Consider the following 12,895-nt stretch of genomic DNA (forward strand, 5'->3'; position numbering starts at 1 on the left):
GCCACTGACTGCCAGAGTTTTGCCCCAGGGCATACCAACTGCCCCATGGCCGACCAGCGACATCCCCGCTCCCAGACCCCCTGCCGCTGTCTCCGCGACTGAGCTCCCTTCGGAAGGTAAATAGAGAGGGAAAATTAAAAACGTAGCTGGTGCCAGAGTATTGTGTGGTGCGCTGTGCTCAAAGATGGTGCTGATTCAGACCAGGCTGAGGAAGGAGGACTCTTTGCTGCTGCCTTTTAGCCAGAGTATCTGCAGGCATGAATGAGCAGTTCCAGGGTGATGATCCGGCTCTCCAAAGGTCATTAGCTCTTCCACTGACTCTCTCCGTTTTCTCCGTCTGCTCATCAACATTGCAGCCAATAGGTTTTCAGTCCCGTTGTCTTTTGGCGGTTTTTGATTGACCTTAATCTCTGCTCGGCTGTTGTAACGGATGACTTCAAACTGCTTTCTCCATGTAAATGAGAGACTTATTTGCACATCTCTCCTGATGTTCTTGTCAACTCTTGTTTGTCATGGCTTGCTCCACGTGGTGGATTTTAATCACTGCTCTGTCAATCACTTATCATAGAATCATTGAGATGTACAACACGGAAACAGACCCTTCGGTCCAACTCATCCATTCTGACCAGATATCCTAACCTAATCTAGTCCCATTTGTCAGCACTTGACCATATCTCTCTCAACCCTTCCTATTCATATACACATCCAGATGCCTTTTAAATGTTGTAATTGTACCAGCGTCCACCACCTCCTTTGGCAGCTCATTCCATACGTGCACCACCCCCTGCCTGAAAAAGTTGCCCCTTGGATCTCTTTTAAATATGTTCCCCCTCACCCTAAACCTATAACCTCTAGTTCCAATTCTGGACTCCCCCACCCAAGGAAATGACCTCATCTGTTTACCCTATCCATGGCCCTCAAGATTGTATAAGGGCACCCCTCAGCCTCCGACACTCCAAGGAAAACAGCCCTAACCTATTCAACCTCTTGCTATAGCTCAAATCCTCCAACCCTGGCACCATTCTTGTAAATCTTTTCTGAACCCTTTCAAGTTTCACAACATCCTTCCAATAGGAAGGAGACCAGAATTGCACACAATATTCCGAAAGTGGCCTAGCCAATGCCATGTACAACCGCAGCAATGTGAAAAAATTCCTTTTATCTTATTTCTAAAGCATGAGTTGATATAGACAGAATTGAAAGTAGAAAGCTCAGCCTAGCAACGGTATTAGTTTTTTTTTCCCCCCCCCTACCCTCTTCCCCTCCCTGTTCACATTCTCATTCCAAACAAACCTGACCAGGCCAAGGGTACAGCTGCCTCAAATCCTCAGTGGCAACTTTTCACATAAGATCCACATCATGAATGTTGGCCAGCTATTCACCTGTGTGTGGAATCGCATCTGAGACTAGTCCCATAGAACCATAGAAATGATACAGAAGGGGCTATTTGGCCCATCTTGTCTATACCAACCCGGAGACACCCGGATGCCCTTTCTAATCCCATCTTCCTGCATACGGCCCATAGCCCTGCAGCTTAAGATGCAGAACCACATACTTTATAAAGGAGTTTGTCGCTCTGTCTCTATCACCAACTCAAGCAGCAAATGCCAGACACACACCACCTTCTGTATAAAACAGATTTTTCCTCACGTTCCCCTCATCTTTCTGCCACTTTGCTTGAATCCATGGCCACTGGTTTTTGAACTCTCTGCCAAAGGAAAAAAGGTTCCTCCTGTCTACTCTGTCTCTACCCCTCACAATTTTATATACATCAAACGTGTCAGCCCTCCGCCTTCTCTGTTTCAACAACAACAGCCCCAACCTCTCCTCGTAGCTGCAGTTCTCCAGCCCTGGCATCATTCCAGTAAATCTCTGCAGTCCGTACAGAGCAATCATGTCCTGTCCTCATCTCAATCAGCCATCAACTCCCCACATTTTTATTTTCATATTAGAGTTCTACACTTTGCAAAGTATTGTAATAATTTGAACAACTTAAAATATTCACAATTGTAAAAACTTCATTATTTTTGTTTTAATGATTTGTCCTTAACTAGGGTGTAAATTATGATGACTTGTTTTATTTTTATTGCTATCATTGTTCATGACCTGTTGCCATGGTGATTTTTCTGGACAAACCAATTCTCTCTCACTGCCGAGGTGTAGTGGGGGGGGGGGCGCAGATAGGTTGATGTTTTACTCTGTGTGTATTGGTTTACTGCATTTAGTATCTTCTCTAAAATGATATGATCTCTGTTGCTGTCTCCTGACCGAGTACCTTTGCTTGTGTTTCTCCTCTTTGCTCCACCTTCCCTGATCTCTGTCGGAAACCTCCTCTCTCTCCTGCGGTAAGTCTGAGACATGTACTTGATTCCATTCTGTTTTTCCCCGTTGAGTAATTTTGAAATTTTTTGGTCGGCTATGACCTCCAACAATTTTGGGATGGTGTGCTTTCTTTTAGCAGCTGTAGTGGGTAGGGAATTATTGAGTTAAGAAGAATGAAAAGTGATCTCATGAAAACAGACAGAACTCTTACAGAGTTCATTGCGATAGCTACAGGAAGGATGTTTCCTACGGTTTGGGGGAGGAAAGTGGAATGGTCCAGAATTGAGAGATGGTTACAGGGCATTTAGGATTGAGAGGAAAAGTGGGCGGGGGGGGGGAGGCGGAGACGGAGGCAGAGGCAGAGGGGAGAATGTCTCTGTCTCTGTCTCTGCAATACTTTACCTCCGAAATCTATGGAGACTTCATCCTAGAGTAGGTTAAGGACTGAGATTGGTGGAATTCTAGTTATTAATGACATCAAGGGAAATGGGAATGGTGTTGAAGCTGATGATCAGTCATGACCTAGAACAGCACAGCAGGCTTGAAGGGCTGAATGGCCACTTCCTGCTCTAATTCAGTTGAGAAAACTGTTTGTTGTCAAGAATTTGGAGGGCCAGCCTGAGTCAAGGTTTGGAAGGGTAGCAGAGGAGGGAGATCAAGTGACGGTAATTGGATGAGACCAAGGGTGGGCTTTTCAATTGTTAGATTATACAAGGAAGGGAAGTCGACAAAAAAACCTGGCATCTTACGAGCCTGGGAAAGGAATAAGTTGGATTCTCTCATATAAATTTATCATTATATAGCCATTCTAACCTTGTAACACTTCCCATTGGACAATATCTGACTTAGTCACAAAAGGAAACATTAGGACAGATGACTACAAACTTAACCAAAGGTAAAGTTATTAAAGAGTGTCATCAAGAGGAGAGAGATAGAGATAAAGAGAAGCTCCTGAAGAAAGTTCCAGAGTTTGGAACCTGCAGAAGGTATGGCCACCAATAGGGGCTGTCAAAGTTAGGATAGGTGAAGGGAACGCTGAGGGTTGTGGGGCTGGAGACACTGAGAAATAGTGAGGGGATGGGACGATGGAGAGAAATAAGGGTGAGAATTTTAACATCAAGATGTAGGTCAGCAGGCAGAGGAGTGGATGGGTTGATTGAGGCAGGTTAGGATGTGGAAGTGTGGTTTTGAGAGCACATGGTGTGTGGGAAGCAGGCCATGCCTGAGGCGTTGTGGGCCAATTTGATTTAAAGGTACAGATTAGACTCTCGGTGAGGAATTTTGTCAGCTAGGATCAAAGGTAGCTGTTTTCCGCTCTTAAACAGGGCCTGTCTTTGCCGGGATCCTTTTCAGTGACTGGATCTTGCTTTTTTTTTAAAAACCTTTCAAGGAAAAACCACCAGCGGGCTCTGGATTCGCTGCAAGCCAGTCTTGATGCAGAGGTGAAAGGTCGTGGGGAGGCCCTGAGAGTAAAGAAGAAGCTGGAATGTGACCTGAATGAGCTGGAGATCCAACTGGATCAGGGCAATAAGAACAACAGCGAGCTGGTGAAACTGCTGAAGAAGATGCAGCAACAGACAAAGGTGAGGGAAGAGCTGGTGGCTGCTGGATGACAGAGGACACTCTCCGAATGAGGGTCGTGTTAAATAAAGCGCTGCTGCCAACTCACCAGTGGAGGGCATTTGGTCCACCTATGCCTCATTCTTCCAAAAGATTGTTGTGAAGTGTGGCTGTGTGTAACAGCAGAGAAGAGAGGCATTTGTAGAGCACCTTTCACTGCCTAAAGATGTCCCACAGTGCTTTGCAGCCAATGAAGTCACCTTGAAGCGCAGTTATCGTTGTAGGAAATGCAATTTGCACACAGCACGATCCAACAAGTGGCCAAGAGATACTGACCAGAAAATCCCCCTCTTTAGCCCTTGCTATCATTATTGATGAGTAAGGGGCAGCACAGTGGCTCAGTGGTTAGCACTGCTGCTTCACAGTGCCATGGTCCCAGGTTCGATTCCAGCCTCTGTCGACTGTCTGTCTCGAGTTTGCACATTCTCCCCATGTCTGTGCGGGTTTCCTCCAGATACTCCGGTTTCCTCCCACATTCCAAAGATGTGCGGGTCAGGTGAGTTGGCCATGCTAAATTGTCCATAGTTGTTAAGAGCATTAGTCAGAGGGGGCTCGGTTACTCTTCGGGGGGTTGGTGTGGACTTGTTGGGCTGAAGGGCCTGTTTCCACACTGTAGGGAATCTAATCTAATCTAAAAGACACAAAGAAGTGTTTTCCTGACTTCTGCCATTAATGTTGACTTATTAATCGATGTTTTGTGTTCTAATTTTGATTCGGTTGGGTTCATTGGAACACAGCAGGGAAAGAGGTTGCTTCCTATGTCTTTGTTTAAGTCACATGCATTAATACCCTGGGTAACACAAGGACAGGTATTCTACCTCAGAGTCAGTGATTGACTGGGAAGGGGCTTTTGGAAAGTGCAGTCAAGGCTGAGCTAATGAAGGTCTTGGTTTCAAACTAAATATTAATATTTGCAAACATTGACACGAATCTTCACCAAATACAATTTTATCCCATTGGACTGGGCTGAATTGTGAAAGGAGAGTGGGAGAACTCTGACATCATGGGTAATGTCATTGGGCCATTAATCCAGAGGTCCCATAATGCTTTGGGGATATAGGTTCACTTCCCACCAGGACATCTGGTGGAACTCAAATTAATTTTTCTTCATCAAAGTGATGGGCTAAATGAGTAAGGATGCTGTGAGAAAAATGTTTTAACTCAGCCAGTAATTGGGATTAGAGTGCACTGCCTGGAAGTATGGTTCAGTCGAGACACCAAAGGTGGTATATTGGATGATTATTTGGATGGGGATATAGAGGGAGGAACAGGAGATTGACATTGGGTAATGATATTCATTTGAAGAGTCAGTGCAGGTATGATGGGCAGGCTCTTTCTGCAGTGTTAAAATACTGTAATTCTGTGAACTTTCTGCTTTCCAAGTGTAATTCACACCCAAGGCAGTGTAGCACTCCCTTTGTACTGCACGCGGGTGTCAGTCTAAGTTACTCCCTGGACCGGGACTTGATGTGGAGAGAGAATGAACATCAACAGCATCTTCTCAGAGCGCACTTTCCTGCAAATGAAGGATAAATCTTATTAGTCAGTTTAAAATTCTCCTCGAGTTCACTTTGCCTTCGCTCTGTGGAATGATGTGTGTCGGACTCTCCAGTACTTGCAGCGCCCGTGATGTGGTGTTTGAATGTGACAAGGAGAGGATGGTCATGATTGTCTTGTGTGGCTCCCCCAAGTTGTTTAAAAGTCTCGGGATCGTGCTCTCAAACCCATTCAGGAAGCCTTGAGTTTCGAGCCCTTAACTGACCTCAGTTGTCTGATTTATGGTGGGTTTTCCTCAAATTGAACTCCGTGTCACCAGTGGAAGGAGGTAGAAAGGAAACACACCGCTCCCTTTCTGGAAGTGATACAGTGTGGACTGCAATGTGAGGTTTCTTGCAGTTGAACAGCCAGTTGACACCCGGATTAGTTTTACACCTGAGGACTGGCCGTTTCACTGACCAAAGGGAACTGAGAGGAGATCTGTAGAGAAAACAGCTTGGCAATTCTGAATAATGCCAACTCGTTGAGAGTTGTTATTCTTGAGTGAGATATGGGCATTATTGTCGAGATCAGCGCATGTTGCCCATCCCTAATTGAACTGAAGTGCTTGGCTTCCCCCTTTTCAGGGGGCAGCTGTGGGTTTGGAGAAACATGTAGGCCAGACCAGGTTCACTCCTCTGAAAGGCATTAGTGAACCACTAATTGTTTGTTGGGACGGTCAGTGATGTTCATTGTGACTGACAGCAGCTTGTGATTCCTGATCGAAAAATTGAGTTTAAATTCCACCAGCTAGGATTTGAATCCTTGCGGACGTCCCCATTTAGGGGGAGATGGTGGTGAAGTATGAAAAGGGTTAAGGTGCCCTCACCGGCTCCCCCACTTCATCAGCCATCTTCAAGAAATGAACTCCTGTGTCCTCATGTTTTATATCCACCAGATGGCACTGTGCACCAGCTCTTGGTTGTCAAGTGAGAAATGGCAGAGAGGGAGCTGCTGTGCGCAAAGAGAGAGGTCCCATCCCTCCATATTATTTCATCAGGATCTGCCAACTTGTCTGTTTTCACTGAGTCATCATTGCTCCCGAAGGGAATGTGGGAAGCAGGGGATCTGGTTTGTAAAATGCAAAGTCAAATAAGATCTCTGTGTTGTGGCTATTGTGTCTTTGTGTTCTGGGCAATAGTGTGGGAGAGTGGGAGGGTTCTTAGACTGACCCTCGGTCTTTCAGGTCACAGTGTGACTGCACCGTCCTTGTCTAACCAGCCTGGAGAGCAGTGGGTCCTGGACAGTGGCAGATTTTAAGGGATACCATGACCTTGACGTTAGGAAGGAGTGAGCATCCACTTGAGGATCCCATTGAATTTCGATCAACCTCCATTCACCAGAAACGTCAAGGGTGGCCTCAGTGCTACACCTTTCTGAATATTGCTGAGAAGGGACCTATTTCTAAACCTGTCCGTCTCTCACTCATCAGGGCTATTGCAAGACTGCCAAATTTCAAACAGTCAAGAGTAAACGGTGCGATTGGGTGGCAGGTTGGCCCTGAGTGATGTGAGAGAGCTTTTGATGACTGTTTGGATAGAAAACATACTCGTGGTTACTGGCAAAAGACAGCGAAATGACACCAAGTCCTAATGCTCACTCAGAGAGCTAGGAGCAGACATGATGGAGTGAGTGGCCTCCTCCTGCTCCAGAACAACTGTTATTTGAATCATAGAATCCCCACAGTGCAAAAAGACACCATTCAGCCCATCAAATCTGCACTGACCCTCTGAAGGATATCCCACCCAGACCCCCACTCTGTCCCTGTAACCCTACGTTTCCTGTGGTTAACCCCCCATAGCTTGCACATCCCTGGGCTCCCTATGGGCAATTTGACATGGCCAATCCACCTAATCTGCATGTCTTTGGCCTGTGGGAGGAAATCCAGCAGAAACCCGCATAAACACGGTGAGAATGTGCAAACTCCACACACGATTGCCTAACGGTGGAATCGAATCCTGGTCCCTGCCACTGTGAGGCAGCAGTGCAAACCACTCTGCCACTGTGCCGCCCAATTGGCTTGTTGTTGGCAAGTTGGGAACTTGAGGGTCCAGGTCATTCAAGAACGGCCTGGGCACGTCCTGATTGGCTGTAGAGAGCAGGACAGTGTCTATCCAAGAGTTTCCCTTCACTCAGAGGAGGCTGTTGCCAACAGTCAATGTGGTCTATTCAATGGTGGTGAGTTGAAATAACACGAGGGAGTTCTCCCAGGTGTCCTAGCCAACATTTCTCCTTCAGCCCCTGACTAAGAGCAGATAATTGGACCAAATGGTTAATTCCTGTTTGCGGACAGAATGGACACTGTGTTTCCTCCATCCCAACACTGACCACGTTGCCAAAGCGAAGGGTGTGTTTAGCTGCAGGTCTCCAGTCCGGATGAAGGGCGCTTTAGAAATTTGAGGTTTGGTGAGACCATTGTTAGCGGGAGTGGCTGGATGGTTAGTGTGTTTTCACATCCTGTGCTTCTGTCTTCCCTCAGGACATGCAGACCCAGATGGAAGAGGACAGCAGGCAGCACGAGGAGCTGCGGGAGCAGTACGGCCTGGTGGAGAGACGTTGTGGGGTGCTGTCCACTGAACTGGAGGAGACCCGCGGTGCCCTAGACCTGACTGACCGTGCTCGCAAAATCCTGGAGCAAGAGTTGATGGAGATGACTGACAAATACAATGAGGTCAACACCCAGGTGAGAGAGCCTGGACCAATGGAAGCCCCTTGAGGTCTTCAGAGTCCAATTTTCAGTTGATCTCTTTTTTTTTGTTTTATCAATTATCTCTATTTCCTACAACTTCTCAATAAGCGATTGGAATTTAAGGAACTCACTGATAATATATGATCTATGGACTTTAGCACAAGTTAAAATCTGTAATGGTGTAGAACATAGCAGTTGATCCAAATAAAACTAGTTTGTTGCACAGTTAGAGACAGCAGTCAATGTTGAAATAGGGCATGAAATAGCAAACTGATTGTACAATTGAGAACAGTCTTGTACATCATTCCAAAACCCCGCAAATCACCACTCTCCTTAATTTACCAAAGAAATGGAAGGGTTTGTTACTCACTGTAATTAGTGTTAATTTCCTTAGATCATAAATGATCGGTTTGAGTAAAATTATCAATCATTTACTTTGAGGAGTTGTATTACAATAGGGATTGGGCTGTCTCGTGGTTTTGTCTTTGCAATAGTTTGCAGAATTATATCTCTTCTCCTTAATTCTGTTGCAAATTTACTTTGGGGTGGTTGTGGGTAGTGCTGCTGGGGAGTGAGGTTTGCTGTTATGCTTTTGGGTCAAGGAGGGGGCCATTCAGCCCCTTGAACCTGTTCCAGCATCCAACTGAACGATGGCTGACTGCACGTTAAGTTCATCCCCTTTAAAATGTTTCCAGGGAAGAACTCTGGCAGTCTCAGTTTGGGGTTTTCACAGCCTCCATTATTTGGGTGGTGGTTGGGGGTAAAAGTTCCAGATTTCCACTGCCTTTTTTTTTGGGGAAAGCTGCTTCCTGGCCCAGTTCTACATTTATGGTTGTCTCTCAGGTCAGAACACTCTCTCCCTTCATTCGTCTTAAACTCCTCAATTTGAGGAGCTCTAGCTTTGTCTCCTCAAGGGATTGTGAGTTTCACCTGAATCTTCCCCTGTTGTTAAAAGTGCCATCTTAGGAAGGTGGGGAAGGGGTAGTACTGTTGGACCTCTTAGAGGTGACTCAGCACCTTCCCGCTATGGCAGACAGTGAGTAGAGGGGTAACTGTTGAAGCCGTCAGGCTGGGCAGGAGGGAGGGAGGACACGGGATGAGGGGTATACAGCCACATATCCACAAAGGAGCCAGAAGTTGCTGCAGCATCGTTTCCTGGGGCCGGTCCAACAGAGGAGTGTGAGGGGGAGACTGAGTCCATTATAATCCCAGATGTTTCACATAGTCGTGACCACTTTTGACCTTTTGCCCTTTCCCAGTTTCAAGGAGCGACTGTTGTCAAACGCAAGTTGGAATCTGACCTGCAGCAAATTGCAGCAGAGAACGAGGAACTGATGACCGAGTTCAGAGGAGCAGACGAGAAAGCCAAGAAGGCTGTTTCTGAGGTGAGCTATACTCTTCATGACTCCTGGCATTGAGGGGGAGGGGAAGGATTATTCCAACAACAATCATTGCTGCTTTTCTCCAGCAATGTTGGCATCATTGATAATGGGCAATATCGCTGTTGGAGAATGGCTAAGGCAATCTAGGGCCCATTTTGGCTGACTGTTCAGCCCCTCTGTCCAAATACTTCTCCATTATCCTAATTATTCCTGCATGCCTGAGCATTCATCCTTTCTGCCTCCAGCTGTGAAAGCTCTGAATGTGTAAAGGGAGTGCCCCGTGCTGTCGGAGGGTCAGCGCTGAGGGAGCGGCGCGCTGTCTGGGTGGTGTCCCATCACTTCCTCTGTTGTCCACAATCCCCAGGCACTCTCAGTATTTCCCTGGAACCTGAGTCTAATGGGTCCTACGTATTTTGAGCCCGGCTGATTTTCCGACGCAAGATCAAGGTTTTCATTACATTTAGTTTTAAATAGAGCACGTAGTAACGCATCTACCAGCTGCTTCCGACAGTAAATTATTTGCAGATCTTTTGCGACTTTTAATGCCGCCAGAAACAGCTTGACTGAATGACTGACAGCCTTGAGCAACCTGCCAGTGGTTTAGTGGAGTTCTGGAAAGAGTCAGCAGGTGGCGGTATCGCTCTATGCTGCTGGGATAGAGCGATACGTTTGGGAAGTCTGTGAATTGCACTTTGCTGCTGGGCAGTATGTTTACAGCACAGACCTGCGGTAACATCAGTGCAAGCTTTATTTAAACATCTGACAGGCATTTTAAAAAGCACATTTTGTTTACAACTTTTAAGTAGCCAGCGGTTCTCTGAAACCAGTCCAAGTCTTAAGATAAAAGTGACCACCGGTAAAGGGGCTGAGTGCTGTGGAGATCCAGTGCCACAGTTTTAGATCCGTGTCCCCCCCCACCCCGGCCCCTACAGGTACCAGTCTGAGACTAGTCAGATACAGCAGCTCGAGAAGAAAGTAAACTCGGACGATTGTAGAAGTACACATAGCGAGACAAGACTAGCGGCACCAACCTTGGGTTATATATTTAAAGGGGTCCAATATCAGCCAGTGTGTTGTTGCCTCACACTGGGTGGAAAAGAGCAGCTTAAGGTTGAGACTGCGTTCAGAATGGGTGTGCACCCATCCCTGAGACTGCTAACAGTGAGGGAGAGCTGGACATGGTATGATGTGGTGGCTTTGTTGGGGGAGTAAGGACTGCATTAAATTTGGGCACCGCAGACCGTCATGAGCAGCAGCTCCAATCGCTGTCCAGTCATTCTGTCTTTGCTGCCAGATCTGAAGCTGTGCACTGTCTCTGGAGCAGCTCCTGCTCTCTTTTTTTCTCTCTCTCTCTCTCTCTCTCTTCTGTCTTTCTGGTGCTCGCTCTCTCTCTCTCTCTCTCTCTCTCTGTGTCTGTCTCTGTCTCTCTCTCTCTCTCTCTTGCTGTCTGTCTGTCTCTCGCTCGCTCCCCCCTGCCCAGCTGAAAGCTCTCTCCAGACCTGACTAGGTCAGTAAAACCTGATCCCTGCTGCCCGCATTCCATTCCATTCCAATCCCAAGACGCTGCCAGGTCAGCAAATGCTGAGGCCGTGTCCCCTTGCATCCCAACACCCACCCACCTCCTCTATCACTCTCTCTCGGGAATTTGTGGGAATCTGAGCTAGCAGTCCCCTCGAATAGTGTGAATAGCTGCAGCTAGAGACCTGGGTGGGGGGCGCGAAATGAGAAATGCCAGCCTTGCAGACTCTGACCCTGTTTATCCCCTTCCCCCTTCTCCTCGTCCACCCCACCGATCCACTCCTTAGCATAAAACCATTACTACATGAGGTTTCAATTATATAAAAGTTACACTCACCAATAAAATCTAGAACAGGTAAGTTTCGGTGTGAGTTGTGGTGTTTGTCCACAGATATTTTTCTGAAGAATATTGTAGAAGAGTCATGCCCACACTCGATGTTAACAGTATCTCCACAACTGTTTGCACACCAGCAGTTTCACCAACACTTTCTGTTTTTATTTCCGATTTCTAGCAACTGATATATTTTGATTTTATCTCACTATTGTTGTCCCATCTCTCAATTAAAATATGCTTTTAAAATTCAGAATCCTTTTCCTTTCAGTCTAATAGGTCAATTTTGGAACAGCACACAGTTTACTTTTAAGGAGTACTGTTTGATTGACTAACTATAGACTCAGAAGACTGACTTATAACAAATTATAGAGTCATAGAGATGTACAGCATGGAAACAGTCCCTTCAGTCCAACTTGTCTATGCCGACCAGATGTCCCAACCCAATCTAAGAAATGTACATATTCACTTGAACCAGGAGGTGGCACTTTGCTGCTCAGAAGGGTTTTAGATTAGATTAGATTAGATTAGATTAGATTAGATTAGATTCCCTACAGTGTAGAAACAGTCCCTTTGGCCCAACCAGTCCACAACGACCCTTCAGTGGACAGTCTGCCCAAAGTCATGAAAATGTCTTTAATGTATGTCTGTGTCAGTGTGAATGAGAGGGGAATGTGGCCGAATATTTCAGGTGGGACTCCAGAGTTTTGACTGCGTTTCTGCTCATTCACTGATCAGTCACAAGGGGGTAGTGTTGCTCTATGTATAGCAGCCAGAGATTGTTAAAGTGACCCCTGCTGCTGTGTTCTGTTTAAGGTGGTCAGACTAGCCGAAGAGCTGCATCATGAACAGGAGCACACCCTACACCTGGAGAGGGTAAAGAAGGGCCTGGAGGCACAGATCAAGGAGCTGAACGTGAAGCTGGAAGAGGCTGAGCAGTTGGCCCTGAAGGGGGGCAAGAAAATCATTCAGAAACTGGAAGGCCGGGTGAGAATGTGGGTTTCAGGTGCGGGGGTTAGGGCTGTCGAGTGACTGTGTGGCTCGCTGTGGCTCTCATTGGAGTTTACCCAGCTGGAAGGTAGGGGCTGGAGGAAGAAGCTGAACAAACCCCTGAGCTTTTTTACCGGCAGCAAGGTACAGGACACCTGTATATCATCGCAATGTCAGTGCCAGGCAGAGAGTCCCCCTTAGAGTGAGAGAGGCACTGCCACCCGAGTGCACTGCTGACTGGAGGTGTACTCATGTACTGGAGTGACGACACTGACCCAGGGACAGTCAGGGTTTCGAATCCCTCTGTGGCTGTAAATCCAATTTAAAAAAATCTCTGACACCGAGCTTATCTCGATGATGGTGACCATGGCAACTATCACCGATGGTCAAGGGAACAAGAATTCAAGTGGGTCACTGTGTTCTGCCCCTTCCTGGCCTGACCGGACCTGACCTCCATGTAACTCCAGACACACCATATTTCACTCTTCACTCCAATCAGTACAAGAG

General features: G+C 46.7%; 1 protein-coding gene across 12 annotated transcripts in view; it reads left to right on the forward strand.

The window, feature by feature from the left end:
* The window catches only part of LOC122562023 (putative uncharacterized protein MYH16), a 276,206-nt gene that overhangs the window by 256,190 nt on the left and 7,121 nt on the right, over nt 1-12,895 (forward strand). For all 12 annotated transcript variants that reach the window (XM_088000458.1, XM_088000463.1, XM_088000459.1 and 9 more), the window contains 4 exons: nt 3,713-3,905; nt 7,958-8,161; nt 9,427-9,552; nt 12,215-12,385. In XM_088000458.1, coding sequence (XP_087856584.1) covers nt 3,713-3,905; nt 7,958-8,161; nt 9,427-9,552; nt 12,215-12,385 — 694 coding nt within the window. The remainder of the gene's footprint in view (nt 1-3,712; nt 3,906-7,957; nt 8,162-9,426; nt 9,553-12,214; nt 12,386-12,895) is intronic.

The sequence above is a fragment of the Chiloscyllium plagiosum genome, unplaced genomic scaffold (genome assembly GCF_037043375.1).
Source record: "Chiloscyllium plagiosum isolate Xiang-an unplaced genomic scaffold, Cpla_swu_hap1 HiC_scaffold_25, whole genome shotgun sequence".
NCBI lineage: Eukaryota > Metazoa > Chordata > Chondrichthyes > Orectolobiformes > Hemiscylliidae > Chiloscyllium > Chiloscyllium plagiosum.